This window comes from Octopus sinensis, linkage group LG5 (genome assembly GCF_006345805.1).
Source record: "Octopus sinensis linkage group LG5, ASM634580v1, whole genome shotgun sequence".
Taxonomy (NCBI): Eukaryota; Metazoa; Mollusca; class Cephalopoda; order Octopoda; family Octopodidae; genus Octopus; species Octopus sinensis.
Genome location: NC_043001.1, coordinates 30004457 through 30031101, shown reverse-complemented (window position 1 = coordinate 30031101; position 26645 = coordinate 30004457). Strand labels below are relative to the sequence as shown.

The 26645-nt window shown below is 38.1% G+C and overlaps 1 protein-coding gene across 2 annotated transcripts in view; it reads right to left on the bottom strand.

Annotated features, from left to right (window-relative positions):
* Window positions 1-26645, bottom strand: part of LOC115211686 (DNA-dependent protein kinase catalytic subunit) — a 266170-nt gene that overhangs the window by 165122 nt on the left and 74403 nt on the right. For both annotated transcript variants that reach the window (XM_029780332.2, XM_036503287.1), the window contains exons 21-31: window positions 21921-22040; window positions 19525-19681; window positions 18600-18655; window positions 15526-15718; window positions 13373-13590; window positions 10461-10568; window positions 9710-9808; window positions 8470-8588; window positions 6005-6099; window positions 2868-2970; window positions 461-585 (exon numbers count right to left, since the gene is read on the bottom strand). In XM_029780332.2, the coding sequence (XP_029636192.2) occupies window positions 461-585; window positions 2868-2970; window positions 6005-6099; window positions 8470-8588; window positions 9710-9808; window positions 10461-10568; window positions 13373-13590; window positions 15526-15718; window positions 18600-18655; window positions 19525-19681; window positions 21921-22040 (1393 nt within the window). The remainder of the gene's footprint in view (window positions 1-460; window positions 586-2867; window positions 2971-6004; window positions 6100-8469; window positions 8589-9709; window positions 9809-10460; window positions 10569-13372; window positions 13591-15525; window positions 15719-18599; window positions 18656-19524; window positions 19682-21920; window positions 22041-26645) is intronic.

The window sequence follows — 26645 nt, the reverse complement described above, 5'->3', positions numbered from 1 at the left end:
ACGAGATGGTGAAGATGCCGACGACCGCTTTGTTCAAAGCCTCCCTGGACCTCAAGTGGCCTGAACTCTTTACATGAACACCACCCTGTACTTAACTCCATGTCCCCCTACATGGCCTTGCTATTTGCTTTTGAGCCAAATTAACTAACTAACTAACTAACTAAGACACTTTATTTCATGTTGCTCCAGTTCACTCAGCTGTAGAAATGAGTTGTGACATCACTAGGGCCAAGCTGTTTCGGCCTTTGCCTTTCCCTTGGACACCATCAGTGATGTGGAGAGGGGAACTGGTATGTATGGGCGACTGCTGGTCTTCCATAAACAACCTTGCCCTGACTTGTGCCTCAGAGAGGAACTTTCTAGGTGCAATCTCACGGTCATTCATGACCAAAGGGGGTCTTTACCACTAATTATGGGAAGAATTAACAATACCAAATACACAAACACATACTTTTCTTACCTTGAATTTGAGGAGCTAAATTATAAACAAGTTTCATACAAGCATGACGACAACTTGTTTGGGGACGACCGCATTGTCGAACTAGCCAACGGATCGCATACAGAAGGGTTATTTGGTTCCATTGACTACAATAAGGATAGAAATAAAGGATTATTTACAGTGACAAGAATGATAACTATGATATAAATAATGATTATGTTTCTATTAGTCAGAAGGATCCAATCATACAAAATATGTCACACAAAAAGTTATAAAGCATTAGTATTATAATAGGTTATAAGTTATAAAGCATTAGTATTATATAGGCATAGGAGTGGCTGTGTGGTAAGTAGAATGCTTACCAACCACATGGTTCCAGGTTCATTCCCACTGCGTGGTACCTTGAGCAAGTGTCTTCTACTATAGCCTCGGGTCGACCAAAGCCTTGTGAGTGGATTTGGTAGACGGAAACTGAAAGAAGCCCGTCGTATATATGTATATATATGTGTGTGCGTGTTTGTCCGATGCTGTTGTGTTTACGTCCCTGTAACTTAGTGTTTCAGCAAAAGAGACCGATAGAATATGTACTAGGCTTACAAAGAATAAGTCCTGGGGTCGATTTGCTCGACTAAAAGATGGTGCTCCAGCATGGCCACAGTCAAATGACTGAAACAAGTAAAAGTGTGTGTAAAGTGTAAGTGTATAGTAAGAAGTACAGTGTATATCATAACCTTTTGAAAATACATGCTGAAATATAACCTTAAGTAAGCCTGAAAATTGCTTTTTAAATCAAACAAATGTATAATTTGTATGCCTTTGTTTAGATTCTGAATTTTGATATCATCATTATCATCCGTCTTCCATGCTGGCATGGGTTGGACAGTTTTATAGGAGCTGGTCAGGTAGAAGACTACACCAGACTTCTGTCTCTGTTTTCACATGGTTTTAACAGCTGAATACCTTTCCTAAGATCAACCACTCTGGAGAATGGACTGAGTGCTTTTTAAGTGGCACCAGCACAAGCGAGGTCACTTTTGGAATATTCTAAATAAAATCATATTTAACTGATTCTCCTGTATTTTATTTTACTCAAAGCTAGGAACTTTTCAGCACTCCCTCATATAAAGAATGAAAGTATTCATGAATTAAGGCATGAACAGGAATATCCAAATGGAAAAAAAAAAACCCTTTCATTTCTACTGCTTCAAATTATCATTGCTGACAATGGAACAAATATTTGAGTTGTTTGTGTTAAAATCTTGTCCCTGAAAATTTCTGACAAAACATTTCTATAGCAATCAAAATTTGAATAAAAAATAAAAAAATCTTTTCCTTCTTATTCCAGTGCTGAAAAAGTAATTTTTAATTAATGATTTTTAAGTCATCAACCACATCATCATTCTCATTGTTTTAACATTCACTTTTCTATGCTTGCATGGGTTGGAAGCAGATTTCCAGTTGTCAACTCTCACTTGTTGCTAAGCAAGATAATCTTTCTTCATGTTCAAAAATGTATATGGAAAATGTTGGAAATAAATGGCAGCGCTTGTACGACAGTGAGACTTGCGACACTCATGCAATGTTAAGACAAAGAGACACAAAATCATGCATTACTATCATTCTCAGTCTTAAAGTTTCCTTTCCCATCAGATGTGGTGTTCAGGAGAGACAACTGCACTGGTGTGGCCATGTGTTGTGTATAGATGAGGACAGCTGGGTGAAAAGGTGTCACACCCTAGCAGTGAGGGAACCTGAGGAAGAGGTAGACCCAAGAAGACCTGGAATGAGGTGGTGAGGCATGACCTTCGAACGTTGGGCCTCACCAAGGCAATCACAAGTGACCGAGACCTTTGAAGATATGCTGTGCTTGAGAAGATCCGGCAAGCCACGTGAGACTGTAACTGTGCCTATGTCAGTGCAGCATAACCATGCCCATTTAAGAGTACCCTTGAATCACTAGGCCATAAACTGCACTTGCAAAGACCTGCTGAGGCAAGTGAAGTTGTTGTCGTGACCGATGACAGTACCGCCTGATTGGCACCTGTGCCAGTGGCACGTAAAAAGCACCATTTAAGCGTGGTCGATGCCAGTGCCAGCTGGCTGGTCCCATGCCAGTGGCACGTAAAATGCACCATTCAAGTGTAGTCAATGCCAGTACAGCCTAACTGGCCCTTGTGTTTGGTGGCACATAAAAAGCAGCCACTACACTCTCGGAGTGGTTGGTGTTAGGAAGGGCATCCAGCTGTAGAAACATTGTGAGATTGGATTGGAGCTTGGTGCAGCCTTCTGGCTCAGCAGCCCTCAGTAAAATCGTCCAACCCATGTCAGCATGGAAAGAGGATGTTAAATGACGACGATGAGGATGATGAATTAGCCTTGTGCTTAATAAAAAGAAACCAATTCAGTTACTGAAAGATATGATAAGTACCTTGGCTGTTTACGAGCTGAGCTAACTTCTTTTAACATATCGGCTTTCTTCAAGATAATTCTTTCTAAGTGGTCCAAAGCTTTACAACACTGTGAATTGACACCTAATTATTAAAGACAAAAAAATAAAAAATAGGAAAATAAGTTAGAAAATCAGAGATAATATTAACAAAAAGCAATGCATTATAGAATATGAAATAGAATTAATATCTTTCTTACAACATGAAAAATGAAAATTTTGCATTGGAAATTTAGTTTGTTATGGTCAGTCTTTACTCACCAATGCAGTTAAACAGTTCTGATTAAGCAGATCTACAATCGAAGGCATACCAGCCATGGTCACCTTCTCTTTTCTTGAGACATAGTATACCTATTTCCTTTACTACCTACAAGGGGCTAAACACAGAAGGGACAAACAAGGACAGACAAATGGATTAAGTTGATTATATCGACCCCAGTGCGTAACTGGTACTTATTTAATCGACCCCGAAAGGATGAAAGGCAAAGTTGACCTTGGCGGAACTTGAACTCAGAACGTAGTGGCAGATGAAATACTGCTAAGCATTTCACCCGTCGTGCTAATGATTCTGCCAGCTCGCTGACATAGTATACCTAGAAACATATCATTCAATGTATCCCATCTCTTTTTTAAGACAATTGGATTTGACTTGAGGAAGAATTTTGCTGCTATTTCTAATAGGTTGCACTATTTCAGTCACTTAGCAGTATTTATTTTCTTTCTTTTATCAAAGGTTGATTTTTGAAATATCTTGTCAACAGAATAAGGAGGTAGGAAAAGTAGGGTTTGCATCTGTAGACCTTTCCAAGACATACTCGATCAAGAGATGACGACATGAAAGGATAATGTTCAGTGTGAATTTCTAGAGTTGTCAGAAGGAGAGTCCAATTCTAAAACTGGAAGGTTTTTGAAAAAATTTTTACTGTGAGATAGATCCCATATCACAGAGCTTTTCCAAAACCTTCTTCCTTTAGAAGTTGCGGTGAGGTGATTTAGATTGAGATGGTTTATAGTCAGCTTGCAAGCTTAGAATAGTAGGGACCATAATATTATCATCATCATCATCATCATCATTATTATTATCGAAATCAAAATCAGAGGCAAGTGAAATCAAAATCAAATTCGATGACTGGCGTCCATGCTAGCAGGGTGCAAAGAGCACCATATGAGTGTGATCATTGACAGAGTGGCTAACCAGCTTCAGTGCCAGTGACACTTAAAAGGCATCATTCGAGCGTGATCGTTACCAGCATTGCCTTACTGGCACTTGAGCCCCGTGTTAGTAGGGTATTAAGAGCACCATCCGAATGTGATCGTTGCCAGAGCGGCTATCTGGCCTCCATGCTAGTGGAACGTAAAAGACACCATTCGAGCGTGATCGTTACCAGCATCACCTTACTGGCACCTGTGCCGGTGGCATGTGTAAAAGATTCGAGCGAGGTCGTTGCCAGTACTGCCTGACTGGCTCCGCGCTGGTGGCACGTAAAAGCAACCATTACACTCTTGGAGTGGTTGGCATTAGGAAGGGCATCCAGCTGTAGAAACTCTGCCAGATCAAAATTGAAGCCTGGTGCAGCCATCTGGTTTGCCAGCCCTCAGTCATTCATCCAACCCATGCTAGCATGGAAAGCGGACGTTAAACGATGATGATGATGATGATGATCTCACTTAGGTTTGTTTTTATTTCTGATAGAATTTATGTGACCACTGAAAGTTTTTGAATACTTTAGGTATCTGCAATCTTTCAATAGTCTTTCATGTGCTTAAAACCCTCCTGATAATCTTTCCTGTCCCTAAGAGACTGCTGCTGCTGCTGCTACTGCTACTACTACTACTGCTACTACTACTACTATTATTATTATTATTATTATTATCATTATTAGTAGTAGTAGTCAGGATTGTTAGCATGCTAGGCAAATGCTTACTGGCATTTTGTCTGTCCTTATGTTCAGAGTTCAAATTTTGCCGAGGTTGACTTTGCCTTTCATCCTTTCAGGATTAATAAAATAAGTACCAGTGAAACACTGGGGTCCCCTCCCCAAAATTTTAGGCCTTGTACCTTCAGTAGAAAGGATTATTATAATTAGTTGTAGTAGTAGTAGCTGTAGCAGCAGCAACAACAACAACAGGGTGAGGCGGAGGAAATACAGCTTGGCTTGGGAAATTTGTTTAACTGCATTGGTGAGTAAAGACTTACTTAGCTGGCTGGGCAGTTTTTTAGGGATCAAGTCTAGGATTACATCACTCTAAAAGTGCAAGCAGTTTTCCTAACAGAGGGGAAATACTTGTACCTAGTATAAACTCAAACTATATTCAAGGCAGAGCTACTTTTTGGTTCTGAAAAAAAAAGCCTGTTTATTGTTATACAGCCATAGCTTTGGTAGACATTGGTTATCACTGCTGATCACCAGAATTAAGAGGTTCAGTCATTTGTAGGAAGTGTCAGAGTTTTAGCTTAAGGTTTTTAAAGACTGAGTGGAGTTTTCAACTCTGGATAATGCATGTTTGGTAAAGAAATGCCATGGTTGATAGTAGATGTTAATTCACAGAAGCGGTGGACTAAGTAGGAAGAACTATGAAATAGTAAGGTTGACCTCTGCTTGCGAGGACCTGTTGAGGTAATCGAAACCGATCAAAAAATTAATGGAAATTGTAGTTGTGATACCAGGGCTGGTGGCATGTAAAAAGCACCATCCGAACGTGGCCGTTGCCAGCGCCGCCTCGACTGGCTTCCATGCCGGTGACATGTAAAAAGCTCCAACTGATCGTGGCCGTTGCCAGCCCCCACTGGCACCTGTGCCGGTGGCACGTAAAAAGCACCCACTACACTCATGAAGTGGTTGGCGTTAGGAAGGGCATCCAGCTGTAGAAACACTGCCAGATCAGACTGGAGCCTGGTGCAGGCTCCTGGCTTCCCAGACCCCGGTTGAACCATCCAACCGATGCTAGCATGGAAAACGGACGTTAAACGATGATGATGGTGATGATGATGATGATGAACCTAACTGCTGCATTAAAAACAACTGTGGTTGCTTAACAATGACAATAGGTGAAAATAAAATTAATGATTATGGCAGAGAAAAAATAATAACAAAACAAAATGGTAATGTAGAACTTACCTAAAGATTGGTCATCCTTGTGACATAAAGCTAAGCTTTTCACAAAATGTACCAAAAGGTTAAATACAAACTGATCAATCAGTATATCATGTTCTCTAAAATATAACAAAATAGAATAAAAATAAATAGTAACATAAGACAAAATAAAAATGATATAGAATGGTTAAAGTGTAAGGTTATATTTTCCCATCAATCTTTTAGTTTTGTACTAAAGAGGTAAAACAGTCCAGTGGATCAGGTGTTTTTATTACCAGTTGATTGACCCTTTTGATACCTATTTCTTTATTACCCACAAGGGGCTAAACACAGAGGGGACAAACAAGGACAGACAAACGGATTAAGTCGATTACATCGACCCCAGTGCATAACTGGTACTTAATTTATCGACCCCCGAAAGGATGAAAGGCAAAGTCGACCTCGGCGGAATTTGAACTCAGAACGTAACGGCAGACGAAATACTGCTAAGCATTTCGCCTGGCGTGCTAACGATTCTGCCAGCTCGCCGCCTTGATACCAATCTGCCCAGGACCGCTCTTTGTTCTATGGTATATACTTTGTTTTAAAATGGATCAAATCTAAATTTCACATCAAGACTTCATGGTCATTTTACTTCTAAACACTGGCTTAATAGTAACAAATTTATTTTAATTAATTCTATATTTGAAATTAATTAACATAAAGAAATTAAATTTAAAAAAAGTTTGGTTACAAAAGAGTTTATTCTGTTGTATTTTGGATTTGGGGACAGAACACTTGACTTTATTCACTGAGTTACTAGAAATAGGTACTAAATCTTCTATAATCATAAGGTATCATACTTTTTACACACATTCTGAAGATAACTGTTTGTTCTACAAGATAACCAAGAGTGTTTTTCCTAAATTAGTGGCATTATTAAGGGATGAATACAAAACCTTGATATTAACCAAAATATTCCTTTCTGTAATAAGCACAAGGCCTGAAATTTCGTGGGAGAGGTCCAGTCGATCAGATTGCCCCCAGTACATAACTGGCATTTAATTTATCGACCCTGAAATGATGAAAGGCAAAGTTGACCTCAGTGGAATTTGAACTCAGAATGTAGCGGCAGACGAAATACCACTAAGCATTTCACCTGGCGTGCTAACGATTCTGCCAGCTCACCACCTAAATATTACCAATAACTTGTGATACTTTGCTACGTCACTTATATTCTGAGTTCGAATCCTACTGATATCCACTTAATTTCTTTTACAACTTTCTGATTAATATGGCCTGAAGGATTTTCAAAACTTGCATTAGCATGAGGAGATTCCACAATTCATCTGTTATAAAATTTTTGCAGAATATTTTCACTGTTTTTCCATCCTAATTTCCATACTGAGTATTTACATATGAAATTTTATATGAGTAGGAGCAACTAGATATAATATCAGAATAACATGACTGACTACAGCTTTGGATTGGGTGCAGCTATGGATGAGGTGCAATTTTGGATGGAGTGTGTTTTGGATTGGGTGAAGCTTTGGATTGGGTGCAGCTCTGGATTGGGTGAAGCTCTGGATTGGGTGAAGCTTTGGATTGAGTGCAGCTTTGGATTGGGTGAAGCTCTGGATTAGATGCAGCTCTGGATTGGGTGCTCATAACTACAAAGGTACCTTAAATGATTAACAAACCACACCCACTTATGTTGCTTAACCATACTCACTCATGAGGGACAGCTACTTGTACTTTTTAGTATGCTTATTTTTATGTGTAATAACACTCAACACATAATGCTCAATCTTATATCCAATAATACCACGCTACACTCAACAAATTTTCTTTGTCTTCTGAACATAATGCTTCATGGAAGATGAATTTGACCACAGCAAGATTTTTAGCACTTTCAGCTCTTTATATCAATGCTTAGGTGAAATAAATATGTATAATTCACCAAAATGTTATCAAATTACTAGCATAGAATGAACTGATCCAACCATTATTTTTTACTTTTTGTCCTTTCCCAAGTCCTTGAACATTTGTTGTACCTTACAATATCTGAGAGAAGGGCAGAAATGTAATGGACAAGAAATTTTAAACACTGCATGTTTCAATAAAGATTGAAGGCAGTGAGCTGGCAGAGTTGTTAGCATACCAGGGAAGATGCTTAGCGGCATTTTGTCTGTCTTTGTACTCTGAGTTCAAGTTCTGCTGAGGCTGACTTTGTCTTTCGTCCTTTCTGGATCGATAAAATAAGTACTGAGGTTGATGTAATTAACTTTACCCCTCTCCCAAAACTGCTGGCCTTGTGCCAAAATATGAACTAATATCGGCTCAAGTATTTAAGGAACACACTGATTGATATGTAGCATAGATAAAGAAAAAGAAAAAAAAAGAAAAGCAGACAAAATAAAGAAAAAAGTCAATATTCTGCTCAATTTGTTACACAGAAGTAATAACTGATCTTGGATGTAACAGAGAAATAGAATCATTGGATTACAAACCTAAATATGGTATAAAAATTGTTGAAAGCTAAAGCAGCTCCAAGCCTCTTAAATGGGTCAGGATGAAGAGTATAGCTGTACAGTCGAGTTAAGACTGATATCACATTTACTGGGTTTTTCTGCAAAAAATGAAAATATTTGATAGAGAGTAAAAATATAGGTGCAGGCATGGCTGTGTGATTAAGAAGGTTGCTTCCCAACCATGTGTTTTGGGTTCAATCCCACAGTTTGACATCTTGGGCAAGTGTCTTCTACTATAACTCTGGGTTGACCAAAACCTAGTGAATGGATGTAGTAGACGGAAACTGAAAGAAACTATTGATATCTGTCTGTCTGTTTCTATAGCATGGATGTATGCAAATGTGATGCATGTGTGTGTGTGTGTGTGTGTGTATGTATGTCATTAAAATATTGGGTTATCTGGAAAGTTTGTGCCGATTTTTAAAGGAAAGCAAAAGGTCAATAAATAATTGCCATTACATTTTTAATCAACCAAGTATGAACCATGCACAATGCGTCTCCATCTTTCCTTTAACTTGAAAATACCCTCTTCCCAGAATTGAGGTGGTTTCATGACAAAGAATTCATCAAGGTATCTTTTTATGTTATCCAAGGAATTGAAATTTTACCATTAAGACTATTCTGCAGAGACCTGAATAAGTGGAAATCCAAAGGAGCAATATCTGGTGAATATGGAGGGTGGGGTAACACATCCCAGCCGAACTGCAGCAATTTTTGTCTGGTTCCCAAAGCATCAAGTGCCGAAAATGAACTTTCTTATCTTCCATTTTAAAGGGTTACAGAAGTAACACAGGTTATAGGGACATAAACCTTCTTCCATGAAAAGATAGCTTAAACTGTGCTCTAAATGGAGGTGTAATCAAATCCTATTTTATGGACTCAACCATGTTCTAAAATAAATCGAAAGGTAAGCTACTATAAATCAGCACAAACTTTCCGGACAGCCCAATATTATTTTCATAATTTTCAATGGCAATACTGTGGAACATTGGATGCAGAAACAGCTGTTAGACAGGATAAAGTCTATTTGTATTAAAAAGTAATAATCAATGTTAGTCAATTGTTGTTGATCAATATTTCTCCATTTTCTGTTTACTTTAGGGTTAGGCAATGGCTTACAAAAGAATTTTTATAGCATATAAATGTATTTATATAAGTTACAGCATGGCTGGAGTCCATTCACTGAAAATAATAATAGGATGAAAGAATATATACTTACCTCACTACTTTTTCTTTTCAGAGACCATTTAAAAAATTCTGCAATGCATTTTGCACAAAAATCTCGAAGGCCTGTATCTTCAGACTGGATAATACCATCCTAAATGAAAGAAGACCACAACTAGTCTTAAAATCATATTTTATTCTTGTGTATGTATTTGTGTGTAACTGTGTCAAGATATCACATGATGGTTGTAAACGAGCATGATTGTCATACAAGTGGGGTTGTTCATTTCCAGTTTTCTGTGAAAAGCATATCTAGTTATGGGAAAATATTACCTAGCTTGGAAACAGGTGAGAATTGGCAAAAGGAAAGGCATCTAGCTGTAGAAAATCTGCCCCAACAAATTCCATCTAACCCATGAAAGCATGGAAAAGAGAATGTTAAGTAAAGATAACATGCCAAAGGAGGAAGAATAACGGCTATGACTCATTATAAGGCTCCTGGAACTTGGGATAATAAAGGAAGTTATCCTCAGATCGGGAATATGGCCAGAATGCTTGTCACAGAATGGTATCTGCAAAAGGCAAAGTTACTTGTAAGGATTGGATTTTAGTGTTAAACCAAATGCCAAGTCAAGTTTGCCATTATAGCTGTAGTTTCTCATTACTCACATCTGTCTTTCAGTAAATTCATTGGCAGGCAGTACCTCTCTCTCCACATGGGCCTTCCTCATACAAAAGTATGGTAGTAACGATTTACAAAGGTAGGGGTTTGTCTAACAAAAGCAAAAATTAAAATTCTTACTTACATAAATAGCATCCAAAAGGGCCATGGATTCTGCATTTTCAAACTTCTTGTTACTTGTAAACCAATGTATTAATTGAAATACCAGGGTTTCAAACAGCTGTTTGGGCACCTAGAAAATTATTAATAAACTCATTTATATATATATATATATAAATATATATATATGTATGTTTGTATATTAGACAAGAACAGATAACAAACCCAAGGTTGTGAGGAGTTTTCATGACATTTATAAGGGAAGAGATATAGCCTTACAGCTGTTTCTGGGATATTATGAATAGCTCTTCATCAGAGATGATGTGAGAAAGGTGAATGTTAGAGTTCGAAATAAGGAAATTATTATGGAAAAGGGAGAGATAGGGAAAATAGAGAGAAATAAAAGAATGGAAGTAGAAATAGCATATAAAATATTGTTGTTGCAATTGTATTATTCGAGATATTATAAATGTCTTGAAAACTGCTCACAGCCTTGGCTTTGTTATCTGTTCTTGTCTAATATATATATATGCAGGCTAATACATGACCCACATTAAACTTCTCACTCGTATCACGATCGAACCAAGAATTTGACTATGGTCTGTCCTCAGTACTTACTTAGCATTACCTGCCACTCTTTGGGTCTTCTAGATACCAATACCTTATATATATATATATGCATATATGTGGAGGCACAATGGCCCAGTGGTTAGGGCAGCGGACTCGCGGTCGTAGGATCGCGGTTTCGAGTGTTTATTGAGCAAAAACACCTAAAAGCTCCACGAGGCTCCAGCAGGGCGAGGTGATCCCTGCTGTACTTTTTCACCACTCTTTCTCTCACTCTTTCTTCTGTTGGCCTGCTCGCTTAGCCAGTGGAGTGGCGTCATTCAAAGGCTAAAACAATGCGAACGTATTGTGACCAGTGATATGTAGCAACATCTGATGGTCTGGTCGGTCACGTGATATATATATATATATATATATATATATATATATATATATATATATATATATATATATATATATATATATATATGCATATATATATATATATGCATATATACTTACATATATATTTATATGTATGTGCATATATGGGTACAGGATGTCATGAAATGTAAACAACATGAAATATGAAAACAACATGAATTCTGAATTATGAAAACAGCACAAAATACCAGGCAAAATTATGTATGAAAACAACAAGAGAAACAATTGGAACACAAGACAAGTAACATAAAGAACGACCCTTCATCGGTTGTCAGCTGCTCATCTACTCCACATTTTGAACAATTCATGACAATATGAGGCTTTGAAGAACAGTTGCACCCGCAAACCAAAACAAAGTTTGGGATTTTGTGGAGGGTCAAAGTTGGTAACAAAAACAGGACAGTAAAGATATACAATAAACCAAATGAAACAAAAACGGGGGGGGGGGGTGTTAGGCCAGATGAAGTAAGGTAGTGAATGCAGAGGAATATTGTCTTTGACAAGGGAAAGGATAGGAGAGGAGACAGGTAAGAATGTGTCTGGTCTGTGTGGCAGACTGAATGAAAAGAAAGATGGATGATGGTCATGTGTGAGCAATGAGATAGAGTAAAGGAGGAAGAGGGAGAGAGAGAGAGAGACAGATAGAAAATGGGGAAGAGTAGAAAAAAAGTATTAGAGAAAGGACGAGAGAGAAAAAATGAAAGGGGCAGAAGGGGAAAAAAGAAAATGAAAGGTGCAGATAGAGAAGAGTATTGTTGTTTTTGTAATTTGGAATTCATGTTGTTTATGTTTTGTGATGTCCTGTACCCATATATGCATATATATTTACATGTATATATATATATATATATATATATATATTATATATATATATATTGTTATATTTCGGAATGGTCATTTTGCCAGTTTAGCCAATAAAAACACACGCACTATATATTTGGTGTTATTTTGCTTCAGTGTTATTTATCTTTTACATTAATCTTAATCTTATTTCAGCCAGAGTTCTTTCGTCACACTCCTGTGACCACATCAGTGGTCCTTTGTAAGTATGTATATATATGTATGTATATATGCATATCTATCTATCTATCTATCTATCTATATATATATTATTTATATTATTATTATATGATTGAATGCCACGCACCTATTTCCAAGTAAGTTTATCCTTATAATTTTGATGCGACTCTACCCTGTACTGTTCTCTATCTGCACCTTTCATTTTCTCTCTTTTCTCTAACTCTTTTTTTCACCTCTTCTGCTTTTTCTCTCTCATCCTTTCTCTAATTCTTTTTATTCTCCCCTTCACCGGTTTCTATCTGCCTATCTCTGTCTCTCCTTTATTACCCTCCTTTATTATCTCCTTACTATCTTCCTTTACTATCTCTTGTTGCTCACATGTGACCATCGTCCATCTTGCTTTTCCTCACATTATAATCTTTTTTTTCCTTCAGTCTGTCACATAGACAGTTATCCTCCACATTTGCTACCTTACCTTGGCTGGCCTAATGGCCCTCCCTGTTGTCTTTACTGTATAATATTTAATTAGTTTTCATGGATAGAAATTGAAAGAAGCCTGTTGTTTCTTTGTTTGTTCATATGTGTGTGTGTGTCTGTCTGTCTCTCTCTCTGAGTCATGACATCATGTGATTGTTGTAAATAAATGCCATTCATTTCCAATACTCAGCAAAAACATGTTTGGCCATGGGGAAATATCACCTTGCTTGGAAATAGAAAAAGATTGGTGACAGCTGTAGAAAATCTGCCTTAATAAATTTTGTTTGATCCATGCAAGCATGGAAAAGTGGATGTTAAAACAATGATGATGATGATGATATAAAAGAAGAAAAGTCAAATGAATAAAAGATTAGTTAAATACCAATAGGAAAATGGAATAATGAAAGTTTAGTATCTTGGCCAGGAGACTGAAACTTAAAAAAAACATACCTGATCCAAATCACATGCCAATTGGAGTAATACCGGAAAGACATTTTTATATATCGCTTCAAATGAGAAACAATAATTGCCTTCAGGTGATGATCCCTTCTGCACACTTTTTCCAAGAGAATACAGTACCGCAGAGTGCAAGAATTCACAGGCAGCAACTTTGGTCTGACGGTCACTTGATTTAGTAGCTAGCTCGAGAATAGGAGGTAAGAAAGGATCTGGGGGGAAAAATAAAATAAAAATTACAAATGAAAGAAATAAAGTTAAGGGAGTCATTTTTTTTCGGAATATTATCCTCTGAATAATTCTTTACTTATGAAAAGCTTGAAGCAAAAATATAAGTACAGAATGCAATAGAAAAACTGTTCTCCCCATAATAAGCATTGAAAGTAATGAAGATATATGCAGAGAAAAGATCATAGTCACATACAGTAGCAAAATAGCAGTTGAAGAGCACAGCACATTATTTACATAAGGTTCTTTTTATAAACTGAAAGCATAAAAACCACAGCATATATCTGAACTACATGGCCCTCAACCTGGTGTTCCAGTAGTAAAAGTCATATTGAAAGAAGAAATATATGATTTCTAACATAGATATAAAATTACACATTTTCTGGGGAAGGTTGGTCAAATAAATCGATCCTAGAACTTGGACTGGCATTTTTATTAACCTTGGAAGGATGAAAGACAACATCAAACCTAGGGTAAATTTGAAGTCAGGATATAAAACAGTGCAATGAGATACAACAAGGCATTTTCCCTATCGCTATACTGATTCTGACATCCAAAGACAAAAATAATCCTTGTGATTCTATAATTTGCCATAAGGCTACAATTTTGTGGGGGAAGGCTAAGTTAATTTTATCAACACCAGTTTATGACTGGTAATATTTTATATCACCGAGGAAAGTGGAAAGCAAAGTTTACCTCGACAAAAGTTGAACTCAGAATGTAACCTAATATTGGTTTCAAATTTTGGCACAAACCAGCAATTTTGGGAGTGGGGGCAAGTCAGTTACATTGACCTTAGTGCTTGACTGGTACTTATTTTACTGATTCTAAAAATGAATCTTGGCAGAATTTGAACTTAGAACATAAAGATGAATGAAATGCCACGAGGCATTTTGTCTGACGTTCTAATGATTCTGCCAGCTTGCTGTCTTAGAATGTAATCTAATATTGCTGAGGCAAGTGAAATCGAAATCGATGACTGGCATCTGTGCTAGCAGGGTGTAGAGAGCACCATATGAGTGTGATCATTGACAGAGCGGCTAACCAGCTTCTGTACCAGTGGCACTTAAAAGGCACCATTTGAGCGTGATCGTTACCAGCATTGCCTTACTGGCACTCGAGCCCCGTGCTAGTAGGGTATTAAGAGCACCATCTGAGCATGATCATTGCCAGAGCGGCTATCTGGGGTCCATGCCAGTGGCACATAAAAGACACCATCTGAGCGTGATCGTTACCAGCATCGCCTTAGTGGCACCTGTGCCGGTGGCATGTGTAAAAGATTCGAGCGAGGTCGTTGCCTGACTGGCCCCGTGTCGGTGGCACGTAAAAGCACTCACTACACTCTTGGAGTGGTTGGCGTTAGGGAGGGCATCCAGCTGTAGAAACTCTGCCAGATCAAGATTGAAACCTGGTGCAGCCATCTGGTTTGCCAGCCCTCAGTCAATCGTCCAACCCATGCTAGCATGGAAAGCGGACGTTAAACGATGATAATGATGATGATTTGTCTCATGCTCAACCAATCCAATAATAATTGTTTCTATCATGGACGCATGACCTCAAATTTGGGAGGAGGTATAGTTATATCAACTCCAGTACTTGACCCCTGGATAAGAACTCAGAATATAAAGAGCTGGAAAAAAATACCAAAAGGAATTTTGTCTGTTGCTCTAACAAATTTGCCAGTCAACCAGAGGTGCAAAGTCAGAAATTTAGAGGAAGGAATTAGTTGGTTATTTCAACCATAGTATTTCACAGTTACTTTATTTTGTGACTCTTAGAAGGATAAAAGGCAAAAGTAACTTTGGTAAGATTTGAACTGAGAATGAAAAGAGCAGCAACAGCAGTAACAACAACATTTTTTCCCTATATTTCTATATGTATGTGAATGATAAATTTCAGTATATAATGATTGAAAGTACCTAAATAAATGGTTGGTTTCATGTCAGCAAAAGGTAAGTCAAATTTCAAGTGTTTCTTAGTGTCCCAGGCCACAGCATGCTTCAAGACATCTTGGTCAGAATTTGCTAATAAATCTTTATTAAAATTGCCACCAATATTACCTAGGTATTTTGCAATTCTGTATTTTATTTTACTCAGTTCAGAGTCTGGATCCTGCTCAAAGAAAGAAAGGAGATAAAAAAAACCCCAACAAAACATATGAATATCAACAAATAAACAGTAATAAAACTATGACAAGATGTTCTGGCAACTCAATGGTGCTGATGGTATGAAAATAAAAATGCAACTAGTCCATACTGTAAAGTGATTTGTATTAGAAGGGGCATCCAGCCATAGAAGCCATGTCAAAACTACATCACTGGAGTATGATGTAGTCCTTGGGCCCATCAGATCCTGTCAAACTGTACAACCCAAGCCAACATGGAACATGGACACTAAATGATGATGATGATGATGATGATTTTTCATGCTGATTTTTTTTTCTTTCCATTCATCAATGTTCATATTTTCAAAAAGAGTTTAAAAACAATAGAGTGTAAGATTAATTCCTAACATGTAAGATTAATTCCTAACATTTTGATAGTGGGAATATTCGATTATATTGACTGTTCTTAACTGGTCTTTCTTTCATGAACCGCAAAAGAACGAAACTGCCATAAGGTCTAGTCCTTGTGGCTGGGCCTTGCATGATGAGTTGTATGGTTCAATGATCCTGAGAGTTGCCAGCATAGCACAAGCTCCAGGTAGGCTTCCCATGATGGTCAGGTCAAAGAATAGAGGCTAGACTAATACAAATCACTTCCTCCCAAAGGTAAAAAAATGTTAAAAATGGCTTAGCATATCAACACCCATATTAGAAAGAAAAAAAAAAAATAGGCGCAGGAGTGGCTGTGTGGTAAGTAGCTTGCTTACCAACCACATGGTTCTGGGTTCATTCCTACAGTGTGGCACCTTGGGCAAGTGTCTTCTACTATAGCCTTGGGCCGACCAAAGTCTTGTGAGTGGATTTGGTAGATGGAAACTGAAAGAAGCTCGTCGTATATATGTGTATATATATATATATATATATATATATGTATGTGTGTGTATATGTTTGTGTGTCTGTGTTTGTCTCCCCACCATCACTTGACAACTGATGGTGGTGTGTTTACGTCCCCGTAACTTAGCGGTTCGGCAAAAGAGACTGACAGAATAAGTACTAGGCTTACAAAGAATAAGTCCTGGCGTAGACTTGCTCGACTAAAGCCGGTGCTCCAGCATGGCCACAGTCAAATGACTGAAACAAGTAAAGGAGTAAAAAGAGTAAAAGAGTAACGAGTTACAGAAGCATTGATGACAATTCAAAACCACCAAGAACCAGGACAGAAGACAGCCTGGAGTTGAAAACAGTGGAAAAAAGGAAGTGAAAGGGTTATGTAAGTAAACTAGCAGTATCGCCTGGCGTTGCTCAGGTTTGTAAGGGAAATAACTATATAAGCATTTTTAGAGAGTTATAGCCAAAAAATAGCAAAAAAATGCATTAAAAATGGGAAAAAAATGATGGTAAATTTTTTTTTGAATCGTTGACTCATCGTAGACATTTTTAGAGAGTTACTTCCCTTATATAATAGCGAAAAAATGCATTAAAATGGAAAAAAATGATGGTAATTTTTTTTTTAAATCATAGACTCATCGCAGACGCCAGCTAATACCCAGAAGGGCTCGATATGAATCACAACTATAAGATACCCGGTTTTGGTTAAACTGCACCGCAAAATGTGGGAGTAGTTAGGAATCTAAATCGTAGGAGACAGACACACAACTTCACTTTTATATATAAAGATGAATGAAAGGTAAATGCTGACTGGATTTTAACTTAGAGTATTAATGGTTATAAGTAAAAACTCAAAAAAACATTTAGTCCACCATTCTATTCTGCCAACCTACAGCTTCTTTTCAAATTTAGTGTAATAGTAATACCTCCAAGAGCTGTAGCTTCTATAGTGGCTGAGGAATAATTACTAGAATACAAGTTTAATGCTGGTAACACATCCAGAAAAAAGTAGTTATTTAAGAAAGAAAGACTAATTGAATTTAGTAAGGTGTTTACACAAAATATTGGCAGTGAATTGTATAATGCACCTTTAGTTACACTATTTCTAGAATGCCCATCGCTTTACTATCATTACCAGCATCGCCTTACTGGCACCTGTGCCATTGGCATGTGTAAAAAATTCGAGCGAGGTCGTTGTCAGTACCGCCTGACTGGCCCTCGTACTGGTGGCACGTAAAAGCACCCACTACACTCTCGGAGTGGTTGGCATTAGGAAGGGCATCCAGCTGTAGAAACTCTGCCAGATCAAGACTGGAGCCTGGTGCAGCCATCTGGTTCGCCAGCTCACATTCAAATCGTCCAACCCATGCTAGCATGGAAAGCGGACGTTAAACGATGATGATGATGATGTCCTGTTTTGGGGAGGTGGTGGAGGAGTTGTTATTGTCAATTAAAAGATGAGCATGTAAGTGTAGAACATAATTGCTCCACTACTAAAAGGATGCTAATCTAAGAGAAGTAACTGTTCTCAGAAGAACTGGTACCCATTCTTCACAGATACTTTCAAGCAAAGGCATGTGTAGAATACAGTATCCTACTCAGGGACACAGCTTTCAGTGGACTATAGCTTACAATCTATAAGATAGTGTTTATTTTATAAAGTAATTGGTTGACATAAACCAATAGACCAATCACTGATTTACTGCAGTTTTGATGGTGAGAATGACACTAGGAGTATCTTCAACACAACGTGAAACAAATGTCACAAAAGACATCGTTTGAAGAGCAGTTTTTTTTTTGTTGTTTTCTCATCAATGTTTATACTCTATGGTAAAAGGCACTTGTCTGAAGTGTCCGGCAATGGGACCAAAACAGGAACCATATGATTGCGGAATGAAATTCTTAAAGACATGCTTGCTTTATCTTTTTAGCTATTTCCAGTCAATGATAGCATATAAATAACAAGGAATAATTTTTAAAGGAGTTAAATACCAGACATACCAGGAAGTAGCGTTTCTTTTTTTGGTCTATATTAGTGAGGTCAATATCATCAGAATCTGGAATACAAAGGACCATAAAATGACACATGAAAATAAGATCATAATGAAGCAAACGCATCTTATATATTACATTATTATATATTGTATAACATTATCATACATATTATATTATAATATACTATATAATACTATATATATTCTTGTATTCTTTAACTTATTACAATCATTGGCCTGGGGCCATGGAATCGAACTCGGAATCTTGGGGCTGGTAGCCCACGCTCTTAACCACTACACCATATGACCCAGTTCGATTCCAGGCAGTGGCCTGAACATCAACAACAACAACAGCAACAGCAGCAGCAACAACAGTAGCAACAACAACATCATCATCATCACTATCACGACCATCACCATCATCATCGTAATCATTGAAAAAATACCTTAGGGATGAGAACCTAGGTTCGAAATTTCCCCAAGAAACCTGATAAAGGCTGGAGGGTATATCAACCGAAATGTTGTGTTAACAACAAACAAGATGAGGACAAATATTCTTCAATTGTAAATAATGTACATAATTCCTCATCTCATAAATATAGAACTAAATAGAACTATGTAGCTGTGTTTTAGTGATAGGAATAGCAAACAGTATATACTTTTATATTTAAATTTATGAAAGAAATATTGACAAAAAATTTTGATTCTTTAGAAAAATTGCATATATATTGTGAAAATGTACTCACCAAGCCTTAAATAGTAAAAAGCATGATAAAATTTCTTGGTCTAGGGATATGTGATGACTATCGTCTTTTTAAACATATACTGAGAAATTATGGAAACGGATGGAGGTTATTGTGGTAGAATAAAGTAACTCCTTTCTGAATGAATGCATGCCATTGTACAAATGAAATATGTTAGCATTATCTTACCCCTTTCTGATGTTTTAATGAAGGGATCTAAATGAGGCAAAACTTGAGAATAAACAGTCTTCAAAGCATCTTGGGATAAAGTTTCACTCCAGTATTCCAAAGTATCCATTGCAGCATTGGCAAGAGGAAGGTAGGTTGAACCAATGGAAAGTGACATCTAAGAAATCATAAATAAGTAAAACATTGTATTTATCATGTCATCTATTTTTTGATGTGAAGGAGATGCTAAAATGAAAAGAAAAACAAAGTGACAAAGGAGAATAGTACAAACTACTCCTAATGCACTGTCAATATTCTCTCTTCTGTTCACCTTGCACCTTGAGGGTTTGCTCTGGCACCCCATCACTACCATAAATCTTCATACTGAGGCTATAGAAACCATTCTAAGAATTAGTGGTACCCAATTTGAAGATGACCAGTTAGGAGACAGCCCATTTAGTCAAAGAAAAGTTGCCCAATTAAATGTCAATGCCACAAAGCTGTTTGAGTTGGTTGATTTGAGCTCTGATGTATTGGAACCACCATCAACAACATCCTTAACTAACAAGAATCTCAAGAGCTTTAAAGACACACCAATGATAGTACCAAAAAGGCCATCACACACACAAAGTGTTGAGAGGTGTGTTAAAATGGTCACTGAAGCTGTGAGTCATGTTTACAGTCACGAGAAGTAAGCGAGAGGGTTACATCAAAGCACAAGCAGTCAGCTGGCAACTGATGTAAAGAAACAAAAGCAAGAAGGATGTGAAGGCTTTGACTACTTTCAAATAGTATATTGGAATGTATTATACTTCATATGATTTATATGAAAGTTGGAACAGAAAGATGCTGGAGAAAACCAATTATGTTCAAAATTCTCAAAACATAAATTTCAAATTCATATTCATGTAGTTAAGAGTTTTTTAAAATTGTTTTTCTTTCCAGAATTTTGTTTTATATTGTAGTTAAGACACCTGTTCCGGTGACACGTAAAAAGCACCGTCCGAACGTGGCAGATGCCAGCGCTACCTGATTGGCGTCCATGTCGGTGACACGTAAAAGCACCAACCAATTGTGGCCGTTTGCCAGCCTCCTCTAGCCCTATGCCAGTGGCATGTAAAATACACTCACTACACTCACGTTAGTGGTTGGCGTTAGGAAGGGCATCCAGCTGTAGAAACTCTGCCAGATCAAGATTGGAGCCTGGTGCAGCCTTCATGGCTTACCAGACTCCGATTGAACCATCCAACCCATGCTAGCATGGAAAATGGACGTTAAATGATGATGATGATTCTAAAAGGTAACAATAAATTATTACCAAAATTGTAGATTATGAATTTTCCTATTTACTCCCACAAATTGACACACCCTATTAGTCCATTACAGGATTATTCCTTTCTGCCAGCTGAGTGGACTGGAGCAACATGAAATGACGTGTTTTACTCAAGAACACAACATGCTGCCCGGTCCAGTAATCGAAACCACAATCTTACAATCATGAGTCCAACACCCCTAGCCACTAAGCCACGTGCCTCCACTACTTGAATAAGGTTAGCTTGCAAATGATTAAGATAGAAAATCTTCTGTTTCTGAACAGGAAACCTGATGTTTTAGGTGTAGCTTTGTATTGTTTAGATGTAGTTCCTTTGAGAGAATATCAGAGATTGTGAAGCCTTTGTAGCACCTTTGAAGGGTTTTAGTCTGTGTTGAGGGGTTTGTTATGTGGTTTAGAGGTGGTAGTGTAGTGCAAGGCTGTTTCCTTGATATGTGTAATAATTGTGTTTTGGTGATACAGGAGACTATAACACCATGCATCCACTGAAGAATGTTTTCAAAGACAATGTTGATGGAAGCAATGTGGGCCAGGCCTGAGTTATGAGGACAGCATCTGTAATAAAGGGCTATCTTTTGTAGGATTCACTCTATTGTAAAGGATCAGGACCAGTCTCTATCTCTAATGAAAAAGAAGTAGGATATGCAAAATATAATGATCGCTGAAGCACATTAATGTTGATAGATTGTGGAAGAAAGAAAGAAAGAGAGAGGGAGAGAGAGAGAGAGAGAGAGAAGCAGGGGTGTTGACACATACTGAGACAGTGTAAAGTCAACAGGAAACATCCATTCCAAGAAATAAAACATAGAACCAATACAAGAGTAATTTCGTTTGGATGTTCTCTTCCCAGACAAGCCCAAAGACTTTGCTGATGTCAGGCAACACTTCCATTGATTTTGCAAAAGCTTAAGAACATGAAATCAATGATGAGAAGAGAAGCATGGAGCATGACTAAAAAAAAAAGATAATGAAAAATTCTTCATTTCCCAAATCTTCATGAAATAGTAACTGATTTCTTCATAATTTTATCACTAGTTTTTATCAGTGCTGGGATAGGATTTTTCTTTCAATAATCAAAACTTACCTGAATAGCTGGCAAAAGGTCATCGATTTGATCTACAATAAGTTCTGTGGGAAGAGACAATACCAATGCCAGGCATGCAGCAAGTAATTCTTCTTTGTATTGTTTCAGTTGTACTAAAATCTGAAAAATAAAAATCAAAGAAAAAAAAAAGCACAGTGATATGTACTTAGTATTTTCAGGTATTCTAGTTTGAACTAAGAAAACTATACTAAACTTTAAAACATTTATAAAAAAGAACAAAACAAAAAAATGTTACAGTATATATTGTCATATTTTGCATTCCCCATTCTTTTATGAAGGGTGTGTGAAAAGATTCACAGACAGATTATGAAGGAGTGGTGCTACGAGGGACGTTCAATAAGTAATGCCTCTGACCCACTTGCAGTTGTTTGATCTAGCTGAAATTTTGCATGTGCAATCATTTATATCTCTATAGAGTAAGTGGCAAATTACAGCTCTGAATTAATTGTGGTTTCTGATTTACAGGTGTTTGAACAGAGTCAAGTGTGAAATGGAGCCTGTTGAGTGTCGAGCAGTGATCCGGTTTTTGTATTTGAAAGGACGCACACCACGGGAGACTTTTGATGAAATGAAAGTAACTTATGGTGATGATGCCCCATCATATGACCTTGTAAAACGCTGGCATCGTGAATTCAAACATGGTCGGAACTCTGTGGAAACAGCTCCCAGATCTGGTCGCCCCCTTCTGCCATTGATGAGGCATCTGTTCGTCAAGTTGAGGCTGCCATTTTGGAAGATCGACGCATAATTATTCGCCAAATAGCCCATGAGGTTAAGATTAGTACCGGGTCTGTGGAAACTATCATTCATGACCATTTGCATATGCAAAAGGTGTCTGCCAGATGGATTCCCAGGTTGCTCATACCTTTCCAGAAGCAAGAACGCGTCGAGTGCTCGGGGTGAATTTGGAGATGTGCCAAGAAGATGAGTCAAAATTTTTCAAAAGACTGATTACACAGGATGAAACCTGGGTCCATCATGATGATCCAGAGACCAAAGCCCAGTCAATGCAGTGGAAGCACCATGACTCACCCCCTCCAAAGAAGGCAAGGTCATGCTCACAGTCTTCTGGGACCAGGACGGAGTAGTGATGACAGATTTCCTGGCAAAGGGTACCACAATTGCAGGAGCCTATTATGCTTCACTTTTGAGGAAATTAAGAGAAGTTATCAAAATCAAGAGACGGGGCAAGATCAGCAAAGGCATCCTCCTCCTGCAGGACAACGCTCCGGTCCACAATTGACTTGTCGCCAGATCAGAAGAACAGGCGTATGGCTATGAACTCCTCCCCATCCCCCCTACTTTCCTGACCTTGCACCCTCTGATTTTCACCTCTTCCCAATCATGAAGTTGTTTTTGAAAGGAAAGTGTTTCCCAGATGATGCAGCCTTGATTTCTGAAGTCACGTTGAGGTTGGAGGACCAAGCTGGGTTCTTCTACAAAAACGGTCTCCAGAGCCGCATCAAATGACGGGAGAAATGCGTAACTCTGGGTGGTTCCTATGTAGAAAAAGACTAATAACTGTGCCAAGTTTCGTTGCTCTACTGCTATGGGAAGTGGGTCAGGGGCATTACTTATTGAACGCCCCTCGTAGAACTATGAAATCTTGCATGCGTTAATTTCAACTCTTCTGATTCACAGTACAGCTTCTTAACAGGTAAACTGACATCTTATTTGTTTACTGCCCACAAGGGGCTACACACAGAGGGGACAAACAAGAACCGACAATCGGATTAAGTCGATTATATCGATCCCAGTGCGTAACTGGTACTTAATTTATTGACCCCGAAAGGATGAAAGGCAAAGTCGACCTCGGTGGAATTTGAACTCAGAAGTAACAGCAGATGAAATACCTATTTCTTTACTACCCACAAGGGGCTAAACACAGAGAGGACAAACAAGGACAGACAAACGGATTAAGTAGATTATATCGACCCCAGTGCGTAACTAGTACTTATTTAATCTACCCCAAAAGGATGAAAGGCAAAGTTGACCTCAGCGGAATTTGAACTCAGAATATAACAGCAGGTAAAATATCTATTTCTTTACTACCCACAAGGGGCTAAACACAGAGAGGACAGACAAACGGATTAAGTCAATTATATCGACCCCAGTGCATAACTAGTACTTATTTAATCGATCCCGAAGGGATGAAAGGCAAAGTCGACCTCGGCGGAATTTGAACTCAGAACTTAACAGCAGATGAAATACCGCTAAGCATTTCACCCAGCGTGCTAACGTTCCTGCCAGCTTGCTGCCTTGTCAGCCGCCTTCTTTGAACAGTCAGATGTCAGGTAAGCTGTTCAAAGAAGACTTTAAAAGTAACTTGTAGCAACTTCTCTTAAAATTTGGCATCATGGAAAAGGGTTTAGTCCCCAAGGACATTCCTGATGATATTGTTGCTACATTAAGGGATGACACTCCAACTTTATCAACAATGCAAAAGTGAGCCGCTGAAATAAGGAGGAGAAAGAAGAATTTTGAAGATGATCCAAGGTCTAGACGTCCTGCAACTGCAACCATTGAGAAAAACATTGATCTTGTTAACCATAGGCGCAGGAGTGGCTGTCTGGTAAGTAGCTTGCTAACCAACCACATGGTTCCGGGTTCAGTCCCACTGCATGGCATCTTGGGCAAGTGTCTTCTGCTATAGCCCCGGGCCGACCAATGCCTTGTGAGTGGATTTGGTAGACGGAAACTGAAAGAAGCCTGTCGTATATATGTATATATATATATATATGTGTGTGTGTGTGTATGTGTTTGTGTGTCTGTTTTTGTCTCCCTAGCATTGCTTGACAACCGATGCTGGTGTGTTTACGTCCCCGTCATTTAGCAGTTCAGCAAAAGAGACCGATAGAATAAGTACTGGGTTTACAAAGAATAAGTCCCGGGGTCGATTTGCTTCACTAAAGGCGTTGTTCCAGCATGGCCGCAGTCAAATGACTGAAACAAGTAAAAGAGTAAAAGAGTAATATGGAAATAGATGACAGGTAATTGACTATTAGTCAAATAGCAGATGCTATAAGTATATCCTGTGAGAAAGTTGAGAATATTCTGCACAATGAACTTGGCAAGATGAAGGTTTGCTGAATTGTTAAGTTATGGGGGTGTAAACAAACCAACACTGGGACAAATGCAAGCACTAAGGCAAATACATACATGATAGACGTCCATACAGCTTCTGTCTACCAAATTCACTCACAAGGCATTGGTTGGCCTGAAGTTATAACAGAACACATTTACCAAAGGTGATACACAGTGGAATTGAACCTGAAACCATGTAGTTGCAGAGTGAGCTTCTTAACTACCACAACCTTATTTACATTTGACGGATATTTGTCCTCATCTTGTTTGTAACGTTTCGGTTGACATACCCTCCAACCTTCATCAGGTGACTTGGGGAAATTTCGAACCTGGGTTCTCATTCCTAAGGTATTTTTCGATGTTATTGTTATTATATTGAAAAAGGTATTATAAAAGGAGAAAGGGGCTCTCTACCCCCCTTTTGACCAGGCTCCTGTGGCTTTTATGGGTTTTTCCATGTGAGACCTTTTCTTTTTTCGAAGTGTCTCCTCTATTGGGAGTATTGTAAATAGTTGAATTTTTTCGCTGTTGTAAAGCTTGTTTACACAGACTTTTTTCTTTCGGAAAACGGACAAAACCTTTTGTAACCTTTCGTCCTGTTTTGTCCCTTTATGTTTTCCAATCATGTGTGTCAGCTCTTGTGGCCAATAAAAAGAATTAATTAATTATTATTATTATTATTCAGGTCACTGCCTGGAATTGAACTTGAAATCTTGTGGTTAGTAGCCCGCACTCTTAACCAGGTTTGAAATTTCCCCAAGACACCTGATGAAGGCTGGAGGGTATATCAGCTGAAACACTGTGTTAACAACAAACAAGATGAGGACAAATATCCGTCAAATGAAAAATAATGTACATAATTCCTCATCTCTTAAATATAGAACTGTACCACAGCCTTGCCTATGCTTATGCATAGCAATCATTTATAATAGTTAAAAAAGTATTGTGAGTTGGCAGCAGAAAGTCATGAGGAGGTGGAGGTACACAAAAGAAGGTTTAAGTAATTAGGGAAGCCGAAGAAAACTTGGCTCTAAGCATTTCAGATGATCATGAGCTGCAATGAGTGGTAGTAACAGTGGCGAGCTGGCAGAATCATTAGCACGTTGGGCGAAATGCTTAGCAGTATTTTGGCTGCCGTTACATTCTGAGTTCAAATTCCGCCGAGGTCGACTTTGCCTTTCATCCTTTCGGGGTCGATAAATTAAGTACCAGTTACGCACTGGGGTCGATGTAACTGACTCAAGCCCTTTGTCTGTCCTTGTTTGTCCCCTCTATGTTTAGCCCCCTGTGGGCAATAAAGAAATAAAATGAGTGGTAGTAATGTACTACAGGCCACCTCTCTTCAAAAACGGATATAAAAATGATAATGATGATGATGACAATGACAATCTGTATTCTTTATAAATGAAACAATACTAGGTAACACAATCATCATCATCATCATTTAATGTCCATTTTCCATGCTGGTATGGGTTGGATGGTTTGACTGAAAACTGGTAAGCTACATCAGGTTTCAATCTAATTTGGCATGGTTTCTATAGCTGGATGCCCTTCCTAATGCCAACCACTCCAAGAGTGGAGTAGGTGCTGTGAAATGATAATCTATATAAAGAAAAAAAT